This window comes from Pseudochaenichthys georgianus, chromosome 12, assembly GCF_902827115.2.
Source record: "Pseudochaenichthys georgianus chromosome 12, fPseGeo1.2, whole genome shotgun sequence".
Taxonomy (NCBI): Eukaryota; Metazoa; Chordata; class Actinopteri; order Perciformes; family Channichthyidae; genus Pseudochaenichthys; species Pseudochaenichthys georgianus.
In genome coordinates, this window is record NC_047514.1 from 13,172,190 (window position 1) to 13,200,052 (window position 27,863).

At 42.9% G+C, this 27,863-nt stretch overlaps 3 protein-coding genes across 3 annotated transcripts; 1 reads left to right on the forward strand and 2 right to left on the reverse strand.

Moving 5' to 3' along the window:
* Nucleotides 1-3,327: 3,327 nt before the first annotated feature.
* cimip2b (ciliary microtubule inner protein 2B) lies at nucleotides 3,328-8,342 on the reverse strand. The gene is given in 8 exon segments (XM_034096489.1): nucleotides 3,328-3,429; nucleotides 3,432-3,463; nucleotides 3,582-3,794; nucleotides 4,018-4,129; nucleotides 4,546-4,700; nucleotides 5,383-5,486; nucleotides 5,488-5,571; nucleotides 8,296-8,342. Coding segments are annotated over 8 exon segments (849 nt in total).
* Nucleotides 8,343-10,883: 2,541 nt separating this feature from the next.
* On the forward strand, nucleotides 10,884-14,290 carry LOC117456492 (uncharacterized). Its single transcript, XM_034096403.2, has 6 exons — nucleotides 10,884-11,505; nucleotides 12,924-13,085; nucleotides 13,247-13,421; nucleotides 13,537-13,619; nucleotides 13,786-13,880; nucleotides 14,182-14,290. Exons 1-6 carry the CDS (start codon nucleotides 10,891-10,893, stop codon nucleotides 14,270-14,272), a joined length of 1,221 nt encoding a protein of 406 aa, XP_033952294.1. The 5' UTR covers nucleotides 10,884-10,890; the 3' UTR covers nucleotides 14,273-14,290.
* Nucleotides 14,291-15,436: 1,146 nt separating this feature from the next.
* rnf208 (ring finger protein 208) lies at nucleotides 15,437-20,867 on the reverse strand. The gene is given in 9 exon segments (XM_071205082.1): nucleotides 15,437-15,477; nucleotides 15,480-15,615; nucleotides 15,617-15,643; nucleotides 15,645-15,892; nucleotides 15,895-15,937; nucleotides 15,939-16,105; nucleotides 16,108-16,159; nucleotides 16,161-16,280; nucleotides 20,814-20,867. Coding segments are annotated over 9 exon segments (876 nt in total). The 3' UTR covers nucleotides 15,437-15,448.
* Between the last annotated feature and the right edge of the window lie 6,996 nt (nucleotides 20,868-27,863).

Below are 27,863 nucleotides of genomic sequence, written 5' to 3' on the forward strand. Positions count from 1 at the left end.
TCGACCCAACTCACCACCAGATGGTGATCAGTTGACAACTCCGCCCCTCTCTTTACCCGAGTGTCCAAAACATACGGCCTCAGGTCCGATGATACGATAACGAAATCGATCATGGACCTTCTGCCTAGGGTGCTCTGGTACCACGTACACTTATGAGCATCCTTATGTTCGAACATGGTGTTTGTTATGGCCAATCCATGACTAGCACAGAAGTCCAGTAACAAACCACCACTCCGGTTCAGATCAGGGGGGCCGTTCCTCCCAATCACGCCCCTCCAAGTCTCCATCATTGCCCACATGTGCGTTGAAGTCTCCCAGCAAGACTAAGGAGTCCCCTTCAGGAGCCCCATACAGGACTCTTTCCAGGGTCTCCAAGAAGGCCGAATACTCTGAACTGCTGTTGGGTGCATAAGCACACACAACAGTCAGAGTTTTCCCCCCCATAACCCGCAGGCGTAGGGAGGCGACCCTCTCGTCCACTGGGGTAAACTCCAACAACGAAGCACCTAACCGGGGACTTGTGAGTATCCCCACACCCTCCCGGCGCCTCACACCTTGAGCAACTCCGGAGAAGAATAGAGTCCAACCCCTATCCAGAAGTAAGGTTCCAGAGCCGACGCTGTGCGTAGAGGTGAGCCCAACCAGATCCAACTGGTACCGCTCCACCTCCCGCACAAGCTCCGGCTCCTTCCCCCCCAGAGAGGTGACGTTCCACGTCCCCAAAGCCAGCTTCTGCCGCCCGGGTCTGGTCCGTCGAGACCCTCCGCTTTCACTGCCATCCGTCTGGCAGCGCACCCGACCCCATCGATGTTTCCCGTAGGTGGTGGGCCCGCGGGACAGAGAAGCGGAGGTGTTGCCCACGTTGCCTTTTCGGGCTGGGCCCGGCCGGGCTCCGTGGCAAGCCCGGCCACCAGACGCTCGCCGACGAGTCCTCCTTCTGGGCCTGGCTCCAGAAGGGGACCCCGGGCTTCCTCCGGGCCGGGTATCCTCACTTCTTGTTTTTCCTTTCATGAGGTCTTTTGAACCAATCTTAGTCTGGCCCCTTGCCTGAGACCAATTTGCCATGGGAGACCCTACCAGGAACACAAGGTTCCAGACAACACAGCCCCCAGGTTCATCAGGGCACACAAACCTCTCTACCACGGTAAGGTGCTGGTTCTTCAGAGAGGCAATAGATGCCGTGTGTAAATTGAAAAGATACTACATTTGCAACATAGGTAGTCCAAATGTTTGGAAATGCATGTGTGTATAATAGGAAGATGAATCCACGAGGATATCCATCCAGGACCGATGATCCAGGACCACAGCCACGACTCGCGATCCAGGGCTCGCGATCCAGGACACAGGACCGCAGGATCATCCATGACTCCGGATCCCGGCGTATATAAACACCAAAAAGAAAGACATTTGGGGAAGCTGGGTTAATCGGAACATGAGAGTTCACAGGTATAGACAGAGAGAAGGAAGAAGTAAGATGTCCCCCGACAAACTAAGCCTATATCAGAAAAACTAGGGGCTGAATCTAATCAGCCCTAACTATAAGCTTTATCAAAAAGGAAGGTCTTAAGCGCACTCTTAAAAACGGATAGGGTGTCTGCCGCCCGAACACAAACTGGAAGCTGATTCCACAAATGTGGAGCTTGATAAGAAAAGGCTCTGGCTCCCATTGTACTTTCCTAACTCTGGTTAGTACACGAGCTGCGGCATTTTGAATCAGCTGAAGCGACTTGACTGACTTCTTGGTACTCCCTGATAATAAAGAGTTACAATAATCCAGCCTAGAAGTAACAAATGCATGGACTAGTTTCTCTGCATCGTTTTGAGGCAAGATATGCCTGATTTTTGCAATGTTACGTAGATGGAAGTAGGCGGTCCTTGAAATTGATTTTATGTGGGCGTTAAAGGATAAATCCTGATCAAATATAACACCAAGATTCCTTACAGTCTCACTGGAGGCCAAATTAATGCCATCCATAGTTAGTATATCTTTAGATAATTTGTTTCGTAGATTCTTCGGGCCAAGTACAATAACTTCAGTTTTGGTCTTGTTTAACATCAAAAAGTTTAAGGTCATCCACGTTTTTAAGTCCTTAAGGCAGTCTTGAATTTTATTTAGATGATTAATTTCATCAGGCTTGATTGATAAATATAGTTGAGTATCATCCGCATAACAATGAAAGTTTACAGAATGATTCCTTATAATATTGCCTAACGGAAGCATATATAATGTGAACAAAATAGGTCCGAGCACTGAGCCCTGTGGCACTCCATGGCTAACCCTGGTTTGCGTGGAAGATTCATCGCTGACACGTACTTTACTGAGAGCGTTCAGATAGATAGGACCTAAACCAGCCTAAAGCAGTTCCCTGTATGCCAACTAAGTGCTCTAGTCTTTGCAATAGGATATCATGGTCGATAGTATCAAATGCAGCACTGAGATCGAGCAAAACAAGAATAGAGACAAGTCCCTTGTCTGAGGCTATTAGAATGTCATTTGTGACTTTAACCAGAGCTGTCTCTGTGCTATGATGTGTTCTAAAGCCAGACTGAAAATCTTCAAATAAATCATTGTTCTTTAAGTAATCACACAGCTGTTTTGCGACCGCTTTCTCAAGAATTTTTGAGAGGAACGGAAGATTAGAAATAGGTCTATAGTTGGCTAAAACCTCTGGATCGAGGTTGTGCTTTTTAAGAAGCGGTTTTATCACTGCTACTTTGAATGATTGTGGAACATAGCCTGATAATAAAGACATATTCATAATATTTAATAAAGAAGTGCTAATTAATGGAAAAACTTCCTTCAACAGCTTAGTTGGAATTGGGTCTAACATGCACGTTGATGGTTTAGAAGAGAGAATCATTTAATGTAATTGTTCAAGGTTTATGGCTGAAAAGCATTCTAGTTTACTATCTAGTGTAATATTAGAACTTACGTTTCCGGGAGCTGTTGATAACACTATACTGGTCAAAGGCAAGAGGTCATTAATTTTGTTTCTAAGAGTAACAATTTTATCGTTAAAAAAGCACATAAAATCATTACTACTGAGTGCTATGGGAATAGAAGGCTCAATCGAGCTGTGGCTCTCTGTCAGCCTGGCTACAGTGCTGAAAAGAAATCTTGCATTATTCTTATTCTCATCTATTAATGAAGAGTAGTAGGCTGCTCTTGCTTTACGCAGTGCTTTCTTATATTCATTGAGAGTAATATGCCAAATTAAACGAGATTCTTCAAGTTTAGTGGAACGCCATATCCTTTCAAGTTGTCTAGACTTTTGCTTTATTTTGCGGCTTTCGGCATTATGCCATGGAGCTAATCATGTCACAACTTCATCTTGCCAGTAATGTTCCTTGTATTGAAGTGGATAGTTTTATGATTTTGGCTGACGGTTCCTCTTGATGCCGCTCTTTTCCAGTGCATTCTGGGAAAGTTGGCCAAAGGTTTGTCCATACATGAACTGGTACCCTGTGGGATGGCACAGAGGGAGAAATGCTTAAACTTGATGCTAAGAGATTACATCTCTTCAATACTATTTATAAAATAGCCGATACAAGGCAAATGTGTTGCTAGCACTGACACTGACCTGGGATGTGTCCTGTGAAGGATGGCACCACACCCCTGTCTTATGGATAGATGGTAGCAATGGGAGTTATTTTACTTTCCCTCCTTCCCGGGATGCTTAGGGAAGTGGGATCAGTCTGCTGCTGTTTCCCAAACTGGACCAGTGCCTGGTTTGTAGTGACAGGGAAGCCTTTGCCAATTAGGAAGCAAGATGTTGGCACATGCCCTGTAAAACCTGTTTAAAAGACATCACAGTGAGCTTCTAGAGTACTTTAGGAAAATATAAACAGCCTAATTTTCCCTCTAAGTGGAGACCAAAATAAAAATTATAATTTGATCCTTTTACGTATCTGATGGATGTGTAAATTGGCAATTGTTCTCTATAACAACTTTTTCATATCAACTATAGTGGCCTAATGCATTTTGAAGGAAACAAATGGTTAAGTTCTCTGATGTACCTGTTTTAAAGTACTTGTGTGGGTTATCATCATCCATGAAGTATGGTTTTCCTGTGGGGGTGAAGGACTTTAAGGGCCTGTTGGAGATTTCTCTCAAGTGGGGTCTTGGTTTCTGAGCCAAATGATAACAGAGAACAGTTAAAAACACAAATGACTCAGAAATCCAACCAGCTAAAATTCTATATTCAAGTAAATGTAATGCCAATGAACAAAAGTTGAATTTAAACCTATTGCAAAATAAATGAAGACAGTAACTTTGTGCTAGTTAACAGAACACATTAATAAGACAGTGGATTACTGCTGTGTTCTGTTTATTCATGTGAATCTCAGATGAATTGGTGAATCTGTGTCAGGCCCTTCTGGAGAGCTGACCAGTTCTGCTTCGGTCTGTTTCAGGGTGGTTTACATTACAGTGATCTGACACTAGAGTTCCACTATGGATAATTAAACAAGAGTGAATCTATTCAGAGGTGCAATGTCAACATGTATGTGTGCATGCGGGTGGGTTTAAAAGAGAGAGAGAGTTACTTCAACCTGTGTGTTGGTGTAGTTGACAACAGCTGGCAGCTCTGTCGATTCCCGTTGGATCTTGGCACGCCCATCCTGGTGAAACTCTGACAGCGCCTTACGGCATGTTTCTGAGTAGGTGCAGGCAAAGTAGTTCTGGCTTTTTGGAATGAAGCCTAAAACAGCAACAAATGAGATACAGTATCAGTTTCACCTGAATTTCTGCCAAGCAATGAAAATAGTTTTGGATTTCATTCACTGTGTTTTTTCTTTGTCTGTCTTCACTACAATACCACAGCAGTGAATATATGTAAATATAAAATTTAAAACAAAGTTAACACCAACCTTCTTCTGGAAAAAGTGTCCCTGGAACTGCTTAAAGAGCTTTAAATGAAAGTATTACATTGGTACTACTCATATCAAATAAAATAGTGCTGTGGATAATGCAAAGCGACTGCACCATTGTTTTTAGAAAGATACGAAGGAATTTGGTTGAACTGATCCTGTAAAATGCATTGCAAAAATGCATGTGTACATAATAAAATAAAAGGACTTTAACTTTGAAATTACATTTCTGCAAGTATGGCTGTTTGGTGAATGTTATCTCGTGTTTTAAACCTGGTCCACTTAACTGCTCTACTTGATCATTTAGAAGTTCGACACACATTATTCTCATGTTCTAGTAGTCTCAGCTTGTTGTGCTGTGAATAACAACAATTGTACAGCCTATTGCCAGAATTATATTTATTTAACATTATAAATGTCCTTAACATCTTGTAAAATGTTACTAAGTTCCTAATATGACATTATTCTCCATGAGGTGTACAGTTACACTGTTGACCCCAGTGTGATACCTGCCTGTGTATCCTGGTATCCTATTCAAGTTACTGTCAGAGGTGCTTCTCAGTGTGCCTGTGGAGGTGACATGACCCCTGCCCAGGACCAGCTGATCAGAGTGTTTCCTGGGGACTGGTCAGCAGCTCAGCTGTGAGCTGGCCATAGGATCTCCCCACTCTGTACTTGAGCTGTGGGCAATACCCTGCGTACCTGAACACAACAGGGCGGCAGGGGTAAACACACACTGCAGCATCTGAGGGCCTCCAAAGCAGGTGTTCAGTAAAAAAAGAAGAAGATAGAACTTCATGTATCACTTACACATATTTTAGACACACATTCTGTGACAATGAGTATAAAGAGAAATTCCGTTTTTGAGGGGATGAATTTACAGAAACATCTTTCTTAATAATTCCGTAAATTACAATAACAACTTCAAAAAAGGTGGGGACAAATTTACAACCCCTTTTTAAATAAAAAAATGGTTGTCCAATTTTACATTACATTTGTTACTTGTTAGACGCTTTTATCCAAAGCGACTTACATACTCAATACTGTGGGCAATCCCCACAGGAGCAATTTGGGGTGTCTTGCCCAGGGACACAACGACATGCTGACTGCAGTGGGGTTTGAACCTGTGCTCCCCTGATCAGAACACCAATGCACTGCGCCACAATGACTCCTTATTAGCCTTAATACAGATCATTAAACGCTGAACAGCCATGCTTCTTAGATAACCTTATCTTTATTAAGTTGTTTTTTTAACCAAATCTCGTGGCAGGAGACTTACCCTGGGACAGACCCGGTGTCATGGGCGGGCCCCATGGGGCCGGGCCCGCCCATCCAGGTTTTGGGCCCGCCCATCCAGGATTTGGGCCCGCTGTTTAAATCAGGGCTGAATACAACATTTTAATTGTTTTATGATTATGTTCAGTGGCGGCGCCAGGGTATACTGGGTATAGCCATACCAAGAAATGGCTTAGCCCACCATGAAAAATGATGTTAAAGTAAGCAAAATAAAGCCCGACAACTCGCGCGGAGTAAATTGCACAGACAGCAGTTAGTAAGATTGATTTCAGTAGTCACTTGTCTGGAAATACCAAGCGGCAAACTCTGGGGAACAGCCGGGAAGCCAATACGGAAGTGCCACACACTGCAGTTCATACATGGGCCGCTAGGGACTGGCTGCAGAAAGGAGCAATTTCCATAGACCCCCATGTTAAAATGTCCAACTTTACAGCAGAAAAAAACATGTTTCTACCCATGGATGCAATAAATATTATTATCGATATAGTTAGATTCCACCTTCATGATTATGAATCTGTGAGTGAATTGTTTTCTAACACGACCCTTTTATTTATATTAGGTCTTAAAGTTTTTGCATACATTAGGGCGTGGTCACGTTGATGGACACGTACATGCCTCACTGTCAGCTAACAGCAACTTGTCCACTCTGCTAGGCTACAACCATATAGGCTACAACGTTAGTTAGTCATAGTACTGTACTTGACCCTTTAGCTTTAGCCGTGTTCTTGGTGATTGTGCCTTTTAGGGAATATTGTTACAAATACCAGACAATTCAAATGTCGTGCTGTGCGCATGAATGTACTAACAGAACTTCCAAGAAGTCTAAAATGATAATATTATACATGTTAACCCCGTTCGCAGGTGTTTGTGTGCTTGGTAGCTTAGCTTGTTACTTATTAGCCAGCTAAGGACGTAACCCTTTATGCTTAGGCCTACATATACACTTTAGTTTATGATTCAGCCTTGGGTAAGACTTTTATAGTCTATGGCTATGACGCCCATAATGCTAAACGGGAGCAAATGTTAATAGGGGACCCAATTATCCCGGTGGTGGCCGCCGGAGCTAACGGAGCCGCAGGGGGCTAGCTCCAGCCGGCGTCCCGGAGCTAGCCCACTGCGGCTCCGTTAGATCCGGGCGGTGGAGTCCGTCTTTTCTCAACGTGTGAATGACAAGCATTAAGAATAACAAAATATAGCTAATTCTCTTGCAGATTGTCTCATTTGATTATGAATGTAACGTTTATATAGGGGAACTACACTGTTAGCAGTAACTTGGTATGCATGTATTTCATGTTAGCTTAGCTTCTTAGCCTGAGCTAGCTCTGTTTACTTCCAGTTCGGAGGCAGCAGGTCCCGCCTCGGCTCCGCCTCTTTGCCCTTATTTGGAGCAGGCGGGATTAGACTCTGACGTCACAGTCGAGCCGTTAGTGGCCGACTCCGCCTACTAATGGCTTCACGGCAACTCTGCAGAATCCTATGGGTGACGTCACGGACACTACGTCCATATACAGTCTATGGGAAATACCGAAGACTAGAAACGGTTTTGAAAACTTTTGTCACGTAGTGATCGTCTTCTTAATAGAACATCTTTGATAATGTCTTCTGGCCAATCAGAATAACGGCGTGGTGTTGTTGCAGGAAGTCCCGACGGAGAATACTTTTGCTGTAGTACATCTCTATATACATCGATACAACATTACGTGTTGATAGAAAACACGTAATGAAATAAGACCCCACGGTTTGATGATTGATAGGTGTGTGGGCTGTCTTTCATTTTGACACACAGAACAATGGGGGCTATCCACCCTTATCCACAAAGTAAAGTAATTCACACAGCCTCTTCCCTCTTCAGTGAGGAGCAGCAGGTTCAGCTTTCAGAACAAAGTAACAGAAAACTAAAATGGCATTCATTTTTTTTTTAAATATGTCGTGTAGTAATAGATTTATTTATTTTTCTTCTCAAGAGAGTACCAGAATGTGTATTTTATGTTAGTATTTCAAAAAATCTCCTTTGGGACAATCCCCTCGAGCAATTCAGATTTCCCGGGAAATGTAAGTTTCGGGGTGGGCCCGCCCGCCCTTGGTAAATCAAATTCCCGCCCAGAGACGTATGTCTGCCGCCGGGTCTGCCCTGGGATATAATGTGGATCAGGTGTCAGCAGGACGTTTTTCTCCATGTTGATCAGGCTGAAGCAGCTCGCCCTCTTGCACGCGGTGTTTGCTGGTTGCTACAGTCAGACACACACACACACACACACACACACACACACACACACACACACACACACACACACACACACACACACACACACACACACACACACACACACACACACACACACACACACACACACACACACACACACATACACACATACACACACACACACACACACACACACACACACACACACACACACACACACACTGATGGAGCTCACATGTTACTGACGCTTCTGCTGTCCCTCTTTTATAACTTTCTTTGGATCTAATTTCTGTCAAATATTGCAATAATATAACTCTGGTTTACAGCTTGTGTTACCTGCTGCATCGTCCAACATATCTTCATGAAAAGTTACCAAAGCAGATGCTGTGTTCTCGATTAAGTCCTCCATTTGGACAGACTGACAAACACTAAATAACATCACTTGCAGTGATGTGATTAGTGTTAAAAGGGAGTGTGGTTGACGGTACACTACTTTTTATTCTTGAGACATGCTCAACGACGCCCTCTAGTGACGTCATGTGGTATTACGGGGAGAAGGAAGGTTTACTGTACCAATCATAGACTGGTACCAATGCAGCCCATGGGTTTAAAGCAAACATTTTAGATATTTTTTAACCCTCCTGTTATCCTCAGATCTTCTTTACACCCTTTATCCTCGGGGGTCAATTTGACCCCAGTAGTTTAAAACTCAAGAAAATCATAATATTCCCAATGTTAACCAAAATGTATGTTTCTGGTGCTTTAGGTGTCTTTGTTGACTACTTAAATAATCATTTAAATAAAACATTACCCTGACATACCCCCCCCCCCCACAGACCCCTTCATACATCCAGAATTCCTATTATGTGACTATCGAAAAATGTATAAATAACCATACATCTCACTGAAATAAAATGTTAAAGTAAGATATTTTTGCTGTTGTTAAAGGACCAATATTATTTCCAAATACAATTTTGACATTTAAAAAAATTATTGATATTATCAAGGACAGTTACATGTATTGTGTTTGGGGTCAACAAGCGAAATATTGCCCTTCCAGTGTCAGATACCAAAGGCTTTCTGTTGCTTCTCCTTTTGCACACTCCTTCGATAGATGAGCAACCCAATGTAGGCTTGCAAGTGGGTCCCATCCGACTCCTTGTAACTGTCCCCTTACACTACATACGTTTTTTATTTAAAAGTTCACTTTCGATTTTTTTGTTCAATTCCGTTTAGAGAATTATACAGTGGAATACACTGAAAAGTTTCAACGCCATTTCTTACAAGTCGAGAGCATTAAACATCAAATATGTGTTATTTATTTTAACAAAAAAAAGAGATGACAACCTCAGTATCCTTAATTGTAGTATTGATATGAACATAATGTGTAACGTTTAAAACACATTTTAAAATATATATAAACCCATACTATCTATGTTTATCTAACATAGAGGACAATTGTAAAGCTGTTCAAATAAGACAAGTTATAGTGTACACTTTGCTGTAAACATGGATGCATTGATTGGGGTCAACATCACAGGAAGATAGGGCTAATTGTACTTGCATAGGAATGTATCACAGATGTTGTTGCTGTATGTACAGTAAGATAATGGATGTATACTGTAAGTCTGCTTAGGAAAAAATGCTGAAAGAATTCGAACAATTGTTACCTTTCATCAGGACAACATTATGTGACTGTGGGCACAGACTCAAAATAGCTCTTTTGTTTTTTCAGGAATGTGAATGATCCTGCGTGTTTGATCAGATGCTGCTCAGCCGGGGAATGTAGATCATATCTGCAGACAGCAGTGTCCACTCTACACATTCCTGCATTCACAGATAAATCTTGTTTTTTTTAAATGACGAAACAGAGTTTACTGTTTCCGCGTCACACACATACCATAATGCTGTATACTGTATCCACTGAAGAATTTCAACATATTGTGTTTCCCTTCTCATATTCTGACACTCATGAATGAATAGGTTAGGTATGTTGATTCATGTAGGTCATAGGAGTGATTTTGTTACCATATCAAGTTGTGGGAAACATTCTCAAGGCAGTTCTGAGACGTGTTGTGAGTTTACATATACCATTGTTTACACTTTGAAACACCTTGTTCTCAAAAAAGCTCTATAAAATGTAAATGTTTTGTATTATTTCAATCTGAATGTCACCAGTGAATGCAGCATATACATCTATGTGTCCATGTCAAGGCTTGTTCTTGTTATGTTTCTTACAGGTGTAAATCAAACATTTCCAATAAAGGTGCCGATGAGTCAGTATTCCCAGGATTAACTGACAGCAGACAGCGAGTACGGACATGTAGCTCTGCGCTGTGACAGGACAGTTGATGGGGAGAGGCGTGGTGAAGCAACAGAGGCGGATCAGACGGGATGTTTTGAATTCTACCTCACCTGAGCTAAGACTACGTAGGCCGTCTTGTTCATTCTCCCGCTGCTGTTCAGTAGCACAGAGACACAGAGGGAAGATGAATCTCTACAGGAGCTTTGGAAACCTCATGGAGGCATGGGTAACCGAGGGAGCGCAGGGTTCGGACTCAGCATGGCTTGGAAATAATTATGAAGACCCTTCTATGCGTTCATCTGACGTGGGAACGAACATACGCACAGAATCTGTGGACTCTGGAGTGGAGACAGCCAGCTCTGTCACATCCTTACCTCCTACCCCTTCCTCTGTCTCAGCAGATCATGCAGAACTAGACTCTTTTACACCAGAAAGAGAAAGCGACTCAACATCACAGTCTCCTATCCTCTCTTTTCCTGTGCCTCCCTCTTCTTCCTCTTCCTCCCCGCACCTCCGACCCAGCAGAGCCCAGGAGAGCTCCACAGCCTTGGAATTAAAATTGGAGCAAGCAATAAAGAAGACTGACTCTAAATGTCTGCAGAACAACCCTAAAGACCTCCTCACAGCGGATGTGGTGCTCAGGTGGCGACCTGGAGCATCTTTTGTATCCAAACGGCCTACATCGGAGTTATTAAGAGGTCAAAGGTCGGAGAGTTTTAGCCACTGGAGGACAGCGAACTCAGCAGTGCCCACAAGGCAGTTTTCAGAATCATACATACGGCCAAGGTCTGCGAGTTGTATAAAGCCGTCAGTTCAGACCAGAACAGAGGTGAGATTCTGTTTATGGCACAAACTAAACTGTTTTAAAATGTCCAAGAATTATGTATTTATTTGCGAAGGGGAGGAGCCAAATTTCAGTTTCTGTTTCATGATTCTTCCTTGGGACTAGTTTCGGGGCAACATTAGTTTCACAGTAACATGTATGGTCTTGCAAAACACAGGCTTGTGAATGTTGAAGGAAAGTTCAAACGAAAGTCCCAGAAGTGCTACAAGGCGTCTACTTTTACAGTAGTTAAAGGGTGCCAACAAATCCGGTTGCTCTCAAATTTAAAAGTAGGATAGGCATGTCATTACTCACACACAGGGTCTCTTTCATGCTCGCGACCTGTCACGAGCCCGTCTGCGGTGCGAGGGATCATAAACCAGTCTGCCCAGGTGACTTAAGCCCCACAGGCACGAGAGGAATGGATGTGGTGCGGGGGAAGCTGAGCACTCTGGGGGGGGTTTCCTGCATTATGTGACAGACATGTTGTCAACCAGATGAATTGACTTTTTAACTTTATTCTGACCAACAAAGTAAAAATACATTGAATCCACTCCTCTTCACAGTGCCATATTTTGAAAACATGATTAATTGTTTGGTTTTTATCTTATTAGGTTGTTAATGTTTTCCATTGCCTTGTATGAGGTATATAACCCTAACCCTAACCCTAATGACTAGCCAATTATATAAATCTGTAAATCTATAGATAAGTCTGTAATTAAATGCAATTATACTTCTAATATTCTCTTCAAAAGTTAATGTGATGTCAGGGAACATGCATAATAGATCATGAGAAACATTGTCAGTTCTAGATTTTCTGTCATACGCGCCGAGGATCGCATTGTTCATCTCAAAGTTGGTCATTAGGTTCATGGGAAGGTAAAAGTAAATGGCATTGCTCAAAAATATTATATATATATATATTCTGATATTATAAAGTTGAAACTGTTATACAATAACTATTGTCAGTACCATTTTTTTTGGATCATTATCTCTAATTATGTTGTGTTGTGTTCTTTTCTAAACTAGGGAGTGATAAATAAACTTATTACAATATATTATATTGAATATATTTAAGGCTTGGACTGTTTGTCAGATAGAACATTCAACTTAGATTGTGATTGATATTTTTCAAAATGTTCGGACATTCTGCTGATAATATTGTGTTTTGGCACAATGGTGCTTTGAGCTCAATGCTAACTTAGGCATGCTAAAATGTTCACAACAACGATACCTTGTGGATGACAAAGCAATGGTTATAATGTTGAACCTCACCGTGCTAACAATTTCTATTGAGTACTTAGCCCACATTATTGCAATTTATCCTGGAGTGTTTGAAGAGCAACATTGAATAACAACTTGTGTACACATTGTGTTGTCATTGCATTTAACGCAAAGCTTTTTCTGCTTGATGATGTGTGCAGGACCTTGGTGCAGAGGAGGGGAACGAGCTGAGTCCTGGGCTCCTTTACTTGGAGCAGGTGTGCCAAATGTTAGAAGAGATTGCCAAACAGCAGATGCACAGCCGAGCGTTACAGATGGAGACGGATGCTCTGCGGGAGCATCAAGACCTGGAGGAGAGCCAGGTGAATACCTTAATGTATCACATATTAGCAAGGCAATAAAAAGTTGTTACAGTTTACATGTTATTGGCTTGTCAAGCTAGTGATGACATCATGTCTTCCTGCTGCCTGAGGGCTCACATGAGTCAAAACCTGATACAAAAATGCCAATGACTTTCTTTCAGGCTCTCGACGCTTGTCAGAGTGACTCTAAACCTTCCGAGGAGGATATGATTTCCTGTGAAATTCAAGAAAGTTCAGAGCAAATCTCCAGTGAACCTCAGCAGCGTAGAGATCATCCTTACAGACTTTTTCGGCAGAGATCGGCTTCAGAGACAAATATTTCATCAGTGCATTTAAGTGAGTCAGAGTGCACCATATCATCTACTTTCACCTTTTCTTGTTTTGTTTTTTTCATGGATATATTCTTCCAGTCTTCAAAATATATTCATTATTGTGTGTGTGATTGGTGCAGGAAAGCAGAATGCAGACTGCAGAGGGCAGCATCGGAGTAAAGATGACCTGCTGGAAAAGGAAGAGGATGACCAGGAAATTCAGGTAGAAGACACTCGAATAAACACACATAAATACATCATTTGTACTTAAATACAGCTAAAGCAATAACAGTATTCCATTTGCATTGTTGGAGTGAGTTATATACATTCTTTCTTCCTCATAATATACTTTTACTTTTATCAATGCATATTCTATTGTGTCTTTTCAGGAGTCTGAAAAACAAGAGAAGCCTAAAACCAACAAGAACTGGAAGATGAAATTTGGCTCTTTCACAAGAGAGTCTTCCCTGAGAGATTCAAAGGGGTGAGACAGTGTGTTTGTAGCTGTGACCTCAAGGGGGGCAGTGTTATTAATCTCATATGATGCATGATGCTCTGAGGAAATGTGTGTACTGTTCCAACATGGCAGCCTGCCACCCTGACGCAGTGGTCCGGAGCTAATGCACAGTAGATGCAGAGGGCTTTTTGGGGGGAGTTCATTTTCAGCCTGTGCTTCTGTTCCTCCTGAACATGTTGTCCCTCGCTCATGAAACCTTTACATGCTGCTTCCAACTTTCTACAGTGGCCTGCTTTAGCTCTGTTAAATTATTTTGTAATCTCTGCAGCCAACAGATGCAGTCATCTGAGAGAAACTCCGCCCGACGACGGCTGAGCCAGCTGTTCAGGAGGAAGACTACGAAGGCTGTAACCGTGTAAACGGACCAGAGCGTCTGTGTGGATATTTGTGTTTCAATTCTGAAGAGGAAGCTGTTACTTCAGAGGTCTGAGAAGTGACACTGCTTTCGAACTGACTTCATATTCAGCTATTTGGATCAAGCAATTGCCATCGTTTATTTATTGTCGACTGTATTATATTTTTTATACTGATCAATAATGTTTCTTCTACTGTTGTTTCTCCGTTCTTTGATAGCACTGCAATATTTGACGTCCAAACATCAAACTTGTTTCTGTAATAAGCTAAAAGATTGGCGAACAAGCAGTAGTAATGCACTGTATAGTAATACACTTGAAAATAACTTTGAAATTCTCCTTCATTTTGACTTTGTGGATTTCTGCAAATATCTAATGACATCTTATTAAATATGAAATCCCTGAAATGTCAGAAAAGGCCTGTTTTAGATTTCCAGAGCCCAAATTTTAGTCTGAAAAAGGATATCTTGACCAAAACATACAAAATACTGCATAATGATTTTACAATGACAAACTTGTTGGTGATTTTTTGATTGATAAATGAGGGGACTGAATTAGGGAGTTTTGTGGTATAACTCCCAATACAATGAAAACCATCTCTGAACCTGAACTAATTTTTGGAGCATCAAAGCCACATTCATCTCAATTGCAAAAAAAGTGTGCGATTAAGAGATGGCCTTCATGGTTTTTGGTTACTTTCAAGGAGTCTTCACATATTTAAGACCCCCCTAAAACCAGATTCATAGTTTACTCGTCTAAATTGAAAAAGGAAAGCCCATAATCCGTTCTGTAGCTTGACAGATAAGGCCACCCAGAGTTCCTTTTATCATTTATTTATCTCAATTGACCGAGGTTGGGGGGATAGACCTCCCGTGGCCTTCCCATGTGAAGAGATGTCAATGACAAACACGTCCAACCAAACAAGAGAGGGTGAATAGGATTCCAGTCCATACATAAAATACATTTATTTACTATTTATTGAACCATCAGTATCCATTAGTCCCACATAGCATCCATCTGTGCTATTAAATATATAGAGATAACATCTGTGGAGGGATTTATTTACTGAATGTGTGTGTGAGAGGGGAGTTGGCAGAACGGGAATAGCTTATAGACGAATAAGAGTGGTAGTGGGGAGGGGAGCGTTGAGTCCGAGTCATGCCTGCAGTGTCCCCCCCTTGTCTACATGATGCCACAGGAGGACAAGGGGTGGCGATCTGGCAGGTGCAGGCTGACTGGCAGTATTGGCGCACAGTCTGGTAGCAGCTGCGGTCGGCCTCCCCCCCCCACTGCACGGGCCCGTTGGGGTCGGAGGGCAAGCGGCTCAGGATGCTGGTGTTGATGGCCAGAAGCAGCCAGGCCATAGTCAGTGAACAAGCACCGTCTCGCGCCTGCACGTGGGGCAGGAGATGAACTTGTACTTGGGACAGGACTCGTAGAGGATCTGCAGGCACTCCTCACACACCGAGTGCAGGCAGGAGAGGATGCGCGGACGCTTTCCGGCGAAGTTGTAGGTGTGACCGCGGTGGGGCAGTCCAGGGGCTCGCAGTGGCATGACGGGCCACGTGGAGGAGGACGAGGAGGTGGACGAGGAGGTGGACGACGAGCGCAGCACGTACTGGTTGCGATGACGTCTTCCACCTTTTAGTGGAACTGGTGGTAGCAGATTTCGTGTGGCACTGGTTTTGCGCTGTGCCAGGAAGCTCTGCTTCCTGCGAGTCACGGGCACAGATGGGGACAACATGGCCCGGGGAGACCCTGTGATGTCCAGGGTCATGTCGCACTTGCAGGCCTGGTTGACGATGATCTCTCCTTCAACCTCCGCCGTCCACGCCACTCTGGGGGCGGGGCATAGCGCGGCTGGGTGACGGGCACGGGCAACTCTCTTGGGGACACTCTCTGGGGAACTTTCCGACTGGATGATCTTCACGGTGTCCATGGGGATGGCGACGGCTGAAATCTGAGGCAGGACATTCACACGTTCTTGGAGGTTGTAGAGAGAGTGACTGCAGCTCTAGTCAGCGCTGGACACCCCCCCCGCCTGGTTCTGGTAAGGTGGAAAAGATTAGGCTCTTCCGGTAAAGTCAGCCATTAGAGGGAACATGGGGACGGATGGTTGCCTCATGTTTTCCCCAGAGATCCCCCCTGGTTTGTGCGAGTTCAGCCTGTGTCTTTATGAAGACTGATAGAAGAGCTTAGCCAGAGCACCGCAATCTGCAGCTCTTGTTCTGTCACTGCTGATATGTGCAGAATGCAGATGATTTAAGAGTCCAGTTGACAGTATCCGACCAGTGTTGACTACTTAAAGGTAGCTTATTTTGTTGTTTTCACTCACGTATGCTGATGTTGCTGTGCAGTCGTCTCTGATGGCTATTTGCAGACACATATATTCACACACAAGGACGACTTTAGCACAATGATATGTTCTCACTCAGTGATGACACTAATAAATAATCTCATATGCACACAGATGCTCACATAAATACATACAGTACAGGTTGGTGTGTTTCTGCATTCACAGCATGGTGGGGACTGAGTTCAGGCAGTACAGAAAGCTCTGAGAGCTATTGTCCCAAACTATATCCTGTGGCCTGCCTCTGACTAGCTTTTACATGTGGTTCTCACTTCAACACTCGCTTAACTTCCTGTTTTTTGCTGGGGGTGTGTTACATATTGACTTGAGTGTGTGAGAAAGAAAGAAAACCCTCCAGTCTTTTCTCTGCTATTAGTCCAGTTTGGTCAGGTGACCTGTGTGACCTTCTCAGTGGCTTGGTTGATAAGAAACAGGGAGGTGTCCTTTAATGCTCCAGGAAGCTGTTAGAACGACTCCTTCAGGCTCCAAGGTTCCTGAATTCCTCAGATGTTGTGGTGAAGGGTTTTCCTTTCAAACAGTCCTCCCAGTGATAACAGTCTGAAGGATGCCTCTGTGCTTGGCTCCCCTTTTTCAGTTAATCAGACTCATACCGTGTCCTCAGGAATCCTTCCGTCCATCCTGGGAAAAGAGTAGAGAGATTTATAAAATAAATTGCTTTGATAACTGCAAATGTCTCAAATGCCACACAGAGATCTGGAACATTGGAAAATGTTAATAACATGCTAGGTAGAGGTGTGCCATTTCCATTGTGTTTCATGAAAAGAATATTAGCTTTGAAGTATTAGTTTGACTTTGACCTACTGCTTCTGTGTATGATTGATGTGATATTTCAGAAACTTGGAAAGGATCTATTGTAGCTGAATGAGATGAGTGATGACAGAGGCCGTCACTTTTGCATATTGGCCTCGGCCCAGGTGTCTTTCATAAAAGAGTGAGCCGATTATCATGTCGACACACGCTTTGTGACTCACCTCTCTTTGGAATAAACACATGCAGTTTGCCACAAAGTCAGAAGATTATGTTGATATGTGTTGTGCTTAGGCGTAACAATAACAAATGCAGCACACCGACTGCGCCTCTTATATCTGTGATGCAACTCAGAACATTATGAATTATTTTTTTTAGGGCAGTTCTTAGAGAGAATTATAAAGATGTTCCCAACAAAATGGCACCAGTGATTGTCCAGTATAACAGAGAGCAGCTTGACTTGTTTTATTCAGTTTAGTGAAGATTATTAGTGATGTCCATAATTCTGCATGTGAGCTCCCAAAATAACTACATTTCGATAATGATTGGTTCAAAAATAAAGACTGTTTAAAATGTGATAGTCATTCAAGTCAGCCAGAGTGTGTGGTGAGAGCAGGTGATTGTGACACATGTTGCGGTCTGGCTCTTGTTGTACTTGCTGCTTCCTGTCAGCACGTCTTTAGTTGCGTCAGTGCGAGGCTAACATGTGTGGGAACAGGTTACACTCTGCATTCAGGGTTTTCTATCGTAACTGTGTGTGGATTATGAAAAAAGGATCAAGTGTATTGATGGAGTCTTTTTTTTCCTTGACCAAAACAATAGCTGCCAACCAGCAGAGGAGGGAGGATGACACATCTTGTATTCTCTTCACGGCTGTCAACAGTGATGATTCATTAGAGAGAAAAAAGAAACTGTGCAGAGGAGGTGACCTACATGGCGATGAGGAGAGGGAGAGAGAAAGAGAGGAGGGCTGGTCTTGGTTTTCTATTTTTAGTTTGTTTATCTATGCACTTCTCAGAGGTTTCCTGTCCCCAACCCCTGCTGAAGATTCACCCCGACTGAGAGAGATGTACCGTACAGGCGGAGGTGCTTCGGCTATTACTTCCACGTGATGCAACAAGCCATATTGGGCAAGCAAGCAGACATTTGTTTACCCCCTTTATCCTCTCTCAATGAATCTGTTGACATATTCGTACGCCCCAATCTCAAACACACAGAGCTGTTAGCGAGAATCACTCACAATCTCACCGAATGTGTTCCTCCAGTGCTGCAACTCTTCTCTCAAAATAGCCTCTTTTTCATCCTCTCACACACGTAGTATGCTTCATACGCGTTCTATAAAGATGGGGATATGTTTCTGGGGAGATGATTGGTGCTTTTAAAAGATAGTTATGCAAAACATTTCAGAGAAAAAATCTGAATGAATGTGTGATGGCCTTGGTGCAAGCATTCATAGTGCATTCAAAAATGAACAGCAATAACTCGATCTGTATGACGAGAAAAAGACAACATTGTCATTATATCACAATGTTATAGTTGAATCTATATGAAATCCCTTTACGGGAGATGGCAAAAATAATCAAATTGATATTCAATGCAATGACTGTGTTCCACTGTTTCTACAAAATTCTACATAAAACATTCAACCTATTTTGTAAATTCCCTGCACACATTCATTTAAACCTATGGAAAAAAAAAGAAAAACAACACTGTAAATTAAGGCTGCATTTAAAAAAAACATGTCTGTAACACGTTTAAGTACCATTACCTTTCTGATCGGATACTGTTTACTTATTCTATGATACTGGTTTAAATCCAAGTGTTGCCCCTTTTAGACTGATTCTTGTTTCTAGTCAACATTTAATATGCATACTTTTTTTTATTTCTTTTTTTTAAATCAAAAACGTTTAATTTAGAATAAATATGTTACATAAATAAAATATTTAGTATTTTGGTATTACTATCCTAAATAAATAACTAAAACATCATATAAGCATCCAACTCCTTAGACAATACCATATATAATAAGTATCTTATATCATATTGATGTTTTCCTAGCTGGGGTTTAATTGAAAGAGTGTTACTTGATCTTTCATTCATTTCAAACTATAAGAATTGATGGATTGAATTAGAGTTAGACAGTTGAAACTGCCAGAATAATATACAGGAGGTACAGTACATCTGCAAAAAGTCGATACATCCTTAATAAGATTTATTTAAAACTCTCCTATAGCCATATTGGTATTGGCCTCAAAAATCATCACATACCTGTATATTAAACGTCTAGACACACTTTGTGGATATAAACAGTTTGTGTCTGTCTGGTTTTGGGCAGGGGTCGATTTGATAAGGCAAACAGTCTGCAGGAGGAGCCTGGGGAGATGAAGCAGCTAAATCTCCCCTCTCATTTGTGACAGTGCTATGAAAAGGGCTGATAACTGATGCAAGGCCGCCTGCTGATGGGCCGTTTGACGCAGCCTCTTCTCCCTAATCGACAGAGCCCTGTGATTATGTAAGGAGCTCATCTCCGACCCATCCACCATATTAACACGGTGCTGCAGCTCTTTCACAGGCACACACACACACACACACACACACACACCACTACACACACACACACACACACACAACACAACTATATGAGTGTGTGATGTGTGTTGTGTGTGTGTGTGATGTGTGGTGTGTGTGTGTGTGGTGTGTGTGTGATGTGTGTTGTGTGTGTGGTGTGTGGTGGGTGTGTGTGTGTGTGTGTGTGTGTGTGGTGTTGTGTTTTGGCCTGTAGGAGTTAGGTTGGTGTGTGTTGGTGTGGTGTGTGTGTGTGTGTGTGTGTGTGTGTGTGTGTGTGTTTGTGTTTGTGTGTGTGTGTGTGTGTGTGTGTTGTGTGTGTGTGTGTGTGTGTGTACATAACTCTGGATCCTCTCCCCGAACAGGAATTATTACTCTAATGAAATCATGGCAGGCATTTGACCTCATCATCACAAGTGAGAGGAGGAAGAGGAGAGCTGACCACAGGGATGGCCGAGGAGTTTGTCTCAGCAGCAAATTCCTCACACACACACACACACACACACACACACACACACACACACACACACACACACACAGCACACCACACACACACACACACACACACACACACACACACACACACACACACACACACCACACACACACACACACACACACACACACACACACACACACACACATCCTAGATCGTTCTCACCCTCAGAAGACTCCCCACAATGTCCTCGGCACCACCCTTTACATTCCAGCGCACACACAAACAAACAGATAGGAGCCTTGAAAGGAATATTTTTAAATGTGTCTACTATCAGTTATGTTACAGATTAAACTACTGACACACACCTGAAGAGAGGAAAACACACACCGCTGCACACGCCAAGAACATTCCTATCTTCTCACACTCCCACTGTGTTGCTCCGTCTCCATCACACTCACACAGGAGAAGGGCACCATGTTCTGAATGAGTCAGACCCTGCCCATCAGTCTGTCTCCATGCCTGCCTCTCCCTCTTTTTCTCTCAATGAAGATCTGTCTCTTGCTGTCCATTCATCCATCCCTCTGTCTGTGAGCCGTGTGTTGGTCTGATGGTGCCCCGACACACCACATACCAGCAGTATGTCAGGTATGCCAGCTATGTGGAGATGTGTATCCACATTCATGCCTCGGCCGGTCAAAAGCATCGCTACACATCTCTGATCTGACCCGCGTGGGATATTGTGTTTTGATTGCATAACGTGTCATGACCTTAGCGTGATCTGAGGACAAATCCCCCGATGTGTGTTGGTTGCAGCTCAGAGAAACATGGCACTTGCATGGATTCAGAGAAATATTGGGTGTTATTGAAAGACCGAGGGATTTGCTTCTGTGGCATATTTGTGATTTGAAAAGTGTATTTAGTGTAGTACTGTATAAATGCAGATGACGGATAGGAATTGGTGTGTTACTTGTTTTTATGTTTCTGGTGTCTTTGTGTTGGTTGTTTTTGTATTATTGCATGCTTTTCTCAATGGGGTTACAATCATTTTTCTAAATAATTGACGATATCTCCTTCACATTCCACATACAGTTGGTTGTCACTATGTAAATGCTATGATTTAAACGCATCTACATGTCTTTCACCTGGATTCAGATATAGAAATGATATTTGTCTGTAAGTGTTATATTTACAGCTGTGATTACATCTAATTGTTCCATAGGCTTCTGTGTGATGACAGAATGATTTTTTCAGGTGCAGAAAGTGCTAAGTTAGTATGTGGGGAGGTGTTGTTTTTAATAATTCAGCCCGCTGCCATTCATGGCAGACATCGGCCATTTTGCCTCGCAATTCATTACAGCCAAGTGCTCTTTGTTCTCGTCTATGTTTTACCCACAGCAACAAAGCAGAGCTGCACACAGGCAGACAACTAAAACGCTATAACCATCATCTCTTTGGCTGACACAGACCTCATAGAACATTCATGAGGAGAAGGGTTTAGCAAATGTCCAGCTCTTCAATAATAACAGTGGCTTGATTGATTGAGACGATTGATTTTTGCTTTAAGGAGCTCTGTCTCAGCTCAGGGTTAAGGTGGATGGCTTTGTTGATATCCTGCGAGCCGAGAATTGCGAGGGATAGAGGCGAGCTGGCCAAAATATTTTGCCCGTGTGATATGGAGCGGCTTTAGCATGTGGGAGGGGTGCGTTCAGGAGCAGCAGTTATGCAATCGCAGCATGGTGTACCCAGCACTCTCACTGCAGCGCCAATGTATGGCCAATATGGAGATTCATTGCTGACAGCGGCAGAACAGGCCGTTCCTGCCCTCTGTCCCCATCGCCACCCCCACTGCCTGTCTGTGCAGAGGTCTGTCAAATGTCATAACCGCTGGAGCCATCCTGTACCACATCATCATCATCATCATCATCATCATCATCATCATCGTCTATTCACCGATTGTAACCGCTGTATGCAGAATAGAAGGTGTGTGTCAGTGTCTTGCATCCATGTGTGTCTCTGCAAAATGATGCAGCAACCATGTAAATCCCAGCTTAACCAAACAAAAGGCAAAGACCACCTACAAAGACAACTACACAGAGGATTACATTAGTATGAAAGCCACATGGAGAAGCCACACCTCACAGATATGTAACATACAGACCCGACAGATATGATGACAAACACAGAGAAAAACCTCTTCCCTGAGAAACTCATGCAGCCCCTTCCTCATCCTCACCTGTCCGTCTACGCACTTGTCTTGTCCCAGTCCTTCCCTCGCTCCTGTTCCAGTTGTTGCTGATGCTGTTGTGTGAAGATAAGCCGCTCGGTCACTTTGTTCAGGGGGGCGTCTCACCGGAGGGAGGATGCTCTCTCCTGTCCATTTGATCCTAGCTGCATAAACGACGTGCAGCACTGAAAGAGGCTAACATGGAGGGGATGTAAGATGGAGGAAGCTGTTACAAGGTGGATGCGTCATGTCTCTGGCTGCTTTGGTCGAGGCTCCGCATCCCTAGTTCCTCTCCTCCTCTCCTCTCTGGCACCTTTGTCCTTCACTCTCCCACCCCTGCTCCTTCTCTTCCCGACAGTGGCTGAGCGTCTCCCTCTGGTCTCTCTTTCTCCATCCCTCTGCTTATAAGCCTCTCAATTTATTCAGCTTGTTCTGTGCAGCGAGCTGAGCTTCTGCGTTGTGTTTCTCTGCATGTACGTCCACTCTTCTGTTCTCGTCCTTTCTGCTTGTCTCTTCTTTCCAGTCTTCAGGTAAACCTCTCTTCTGGTACTTTCCTCTCTCCTCTGCTGTTATCTCTTCTCTTGACTCAGCTGCCGTTCATTACCCCTCTCTCTCCTTCTCCGTCTCCAGCCAGTGTGCCTCTCTGTCACACATGCGCAGTGTTTTCACACATACATGCACACTCACACTCTACCTCTCTGGATCTGTGCCTCTGGCTCCCTCCGAATGCATGTGGCTTGTTTTGCCTGCCCACCCCCTTCTGTTTCTCTCTCTCATACACTCCCTCTCTTTCTCTCTCGTTGCTCTCTCTCGCTGCAGCACACACTGCAGTGCCTCTGCAGGCAGGATCACGTTTTCTAGTTGCCAGAGAAAATATTTCAGCCAATGAGGAACGGTAAGAATGCAACCCATCCTCCCCACCCCCCATGTTTAAGCTACATACGCATACTCGCGCACACACACACACACACACACACACACACACACACACACACACACACACACACACACACACACACACACACACACACACAAATAAAAGCACAGGCTTATTAAAACACTATCATGCAAACAACCCTCTTAGAGCATGGTTTGTGTATAAATATGAAGGATTTGCACCGAGAGTCATTACACTCAATATGCAATATTAATACACATGCATACAGACCAACCAGGCTCGACACAGGATGCTGGTGGCAATAGCTGTAATCTGCGAGAGTGCAGCATATCTGACAATGCAAAAAGAGCATCATTTACTCACAAATGTTCCATTCGGCTGCGGCTGACTGGAGGCTTATTTGAAAAACAGATCCATCACATTCAACACTGAGAACATGTATCATACTAACGTTTGCACAATTCCAACAAACCGAGGCTCGAAGCAAAAGTGTTAACAACGTTGCAAAGATCTTTCATTTAGATTCATCCCCTTGGACTTTGAGAAACTTTGATGGGCATTTGTCCCATTCTTTTTTTACATTTCATAGATCAAACAGTATGCGTGACACTGCTCATTTTCCATATTCATCCAGAAACATGAAAGCAGCCTCCTATAAGGTCCTATCAAAGATTGACTAATTAATTGACGTTGCATAACATAGGATTTTAACAAGTTGTGCATCTATTGACCCAAAAATAATCCTCAGATCAAAGTAGAACAAAACCATGGATGTCATTTTTCAATCAATATAAAAGGGATAACTTCATATAATCATGTAGTCTGTGGCTGCATAGTGTAATGACGGATAATCTGATCACCAAAAAGCTGCTGTTTGAAGGATTTAACAGTAAGTACTTGCAGAAAACTTGCTCTTTTATCAGAAGTTTGAGGAAAACTCACAGTAGGCTATGTGCTCATACTGTAGTTGATGCAATACAAGTTCCTCAAACTCAGGCTATTTAGAGAGTATTGTTCTTATTTGTATCTGATATGTCTCATTTCTACTAACTGAAATTATCTTCTATTTACATATTAATTTAAAAATAATTCATTGCACATCAGTATTCAAAGGTGTGACACACAAGACCTATTATTGTTCCAAAAGGTTACCTAACATGGGCAAGTTAACCGCTCTCTCACAACTAGCATCAGTTAGCCTTTAAAACTAGCCTAACATTCAGTAACTACACTAACCTATAGTTACTATCGCAGTAACGTTTCGTTTTGGTGGTATTTACGCTCTGAAAGCTTACCAGGAGTTTTATGTATTTTGGGGCTCTGTAGTCGAGACATTAGCATGGCACCTGGCGCTGCAAGGGTGGCAAGCCTGCTAGCTACTTCAACAGAGCAGAAATATTTTATTATACTCACTCTTTGAGGCTCAAATCGTCGTAATTACGTGGCACAAATTACCTGGTTTTGATGAGAGTTGGAGACTGTGTGAACCCCGTGGCTTTATGATGACTTCTGCAGGGCTGCGTGCAGCTAGTGCTATTGTAAGCTAGCTCTAGTCAGTAACCTCCACATATGAGAGGGAATGCAAAATATGTTGTTATCAGCTGATAATATTAACAATGCCTCAGTCCCATTCATTGAATGTTGCAGACAGCAACAGTGTGTGTGTGTGTGTGTGTGTGTGTGTGTGTGTGTGTGTGTGTGTGTGTGTGTGTGTGTGTGTGTGTGTGTGTGTGTGTGTGTGTGTGTGTGTGTGTGTGTGTGTGTGTGTGTGTGTGTGTGTGTGTGTGTGTGTGTGTGTGTGTGTGTGTGTGTGTGTGTGTGTGTGTGTGTGTGTGTGTGTGTGTGTGTGTGTGTGTGGGAGGTGTTATGGCCAAGTGAACTCAGTTGGCCATGAACTAGGTTCACTGTGAAGTCAAAGTCTTTACATTTTTCAAGTTGTTTGTTGCTTAAATAATTGCCCCATTGCAGTCTGAAGGGGGGAAGTGCAGTTCAGAGGGAGGAATAAGGAACTGAAGACATATGTAATTGTTGAGCTGCAAAAATACCTGTCTCATGGACAGTGATAGCACAACATGCCATGAAGCTTACAGTACTTCTTTCAACAAGGAATGGTTTCTACTTCCTTGTGAGCCAGTTGTCCAATAGAGTCTGGCTGCAGACTGCAGCAAGGAGGCGTTTCCTATAGGGGCGTTTCCTATAGTGAACGACGGGAGCCGGCTCTCGCCCGCGAACGAGCCGTTTTTTGTTTTGTTTTGCGGAGGGATCTAGATCGGCATGAAGGGACATTATGCAATGTGCAATGTGGACATTATCCCGCTTATTACACATGGCCACATTCTCAACAAAGTAACGACATGACTCCCAATAATAATTGAAATGCTTTTATGGATTTAGAAAAAGATTTTATTGATTTAAAAAATAGTTTTTTGTAGTTATTTAAATTGACATGCATCCGCTAAGAAAAGTAGTCCGTTGCTACTGTTTGAACTAACGTAACAACGGCAGGAACTGCTTCTATAGTGTTTTTGAGGAGCTTTTTGATTACAGATTTGAAAACATCGTTGCTTGCTTTAAAAGTAGCACAATTCATTATGTCAAACCTTGAAAGATATCCCTGCCCTAATGCCAAAAGTAACTGGCAACTGAATATATGTCGCCGTAGCTATGATGTCTATGTCTGGACCGCTGCGTAAAAAGGAGGGTTTCTGACCCATTACTTCTCTTCTTACTTCTATAAGAATAAAACACGGAGGACGGAGATCTCTTTTTGTCCCCCTCTTCTCCCCGCTGCAGCCTAGCAGTTGATCTCAAAGCACGCTCCCCTCTCCTGCAGGGAGAAAAACTATATTTATATACTTTATATAGGTTGATACAGTAGCCCCTTTTTTAAATAGTTTTTATAGGTGTTGCCATTTGTTTTGTGTAGCGTGGTTCTACAAGCAAGTCAATGCATTCATTGGGTGGTATCAGAGAGTTACACGGGTGTGTAAATGCAATGAAAACAATTGGCCACAGCAAATAATTTATATTAAACATGTAATTTTTACTTTTGAATACTTTAGTACAAAGGATGTCTTGAATAATTTAAGTGATATATGTGTACCACATATAAATCATTAGTCAAAACAGGGCTACATTTGATTTAATTAAAAGGTATAATATGTGGTAAACTGAAGAGCCCTTTGGGAGCCGAAAGAGCCGGCTCTTCTTGGTGAGCCAAATGATCCGGCTCAGCAAGAAGAGCCGGAATTCCCATCACTAGAACGGTAGGCTTGTTTGAGACAAGCAAGACCTGCGCAGACCTGCGCAGTTGCGATCAACGTCTTGCTAGTGCGTTGCATGATGGTTAGTCATTTTGTCCGACTTGCTCTGGAGGCTCGCCCACATGAGACTTTGAAATCTCGCGGGACAAAGACGCCCGCAGCCTTGAGAGCGAGGCGAGTTGGCGCACTTGCTCTCCACGAGCTGCGGAAGCGAAATGCTTGATGGGAAACGGCTCGCTGGTATCTCGAGCTGAGCGCTCATTGGTGCTTTTTACCACGTGCTGCTGATGAAACTCTCCAATTGGCTGGCAAAAGTTTGTTGTTGTTTTGTGTCAGTTTTACGTCGCCACATCCATTCCCATTTTTCATCATTGTTCCACAATGTTTATCATCATGAAATTACTAGGCTTGTTTGAGACACATTGCGGCTCGCCTCGAAAGTAGACGAGAGTAGCCGATCGCAGCCGGGGGAGGTGTCAAAAAGCTCGCCTGAAGTCGGACAGCTCCGAGTCGGCTTCTTCTTCTTCATCTTCTTCTTCGCATTCTTCTTCTTCTTCTCTCAGTTGTTTGGCGGATTGCAAACAACTTTAAGGTGCATACCGCCACCTCCGGAGTCGGCTTGACTCGGTTTGCATTTATAAAGAATGCACACATGTGTTTAATCGTTAATGTCAGATATGTACTAAGTAAATACATTTGTTCCTGCTCAAGATTAGATTCAACTTTATTGTTATTGCACAGATTACAGGTACTGAGACAACGAAATGCAGTTTAGCTTCTAACCAGGTGCAACAAGCAGTAAAGTGAAAAGTAATGTACACAATCTATAGAATAAAATATAGAATGAATTGAATGATGAATAAACAGTGGGGTATGAATACACTAGATATCAGCCTGTGAGCAGTATGAACAGTGTGTATGAATATGCTAAGATATATAAAGTATGAAAACGGTAAGCAGTATAGTATAAAATATATAGATATTAATTTCGTGATGATAAACATTGTGGAACAATGATGAAAAATGGGAATGGATGTGGCGACGTAAAACTGACACAAAACAACAACACACTTTTGCCAGCCAATTG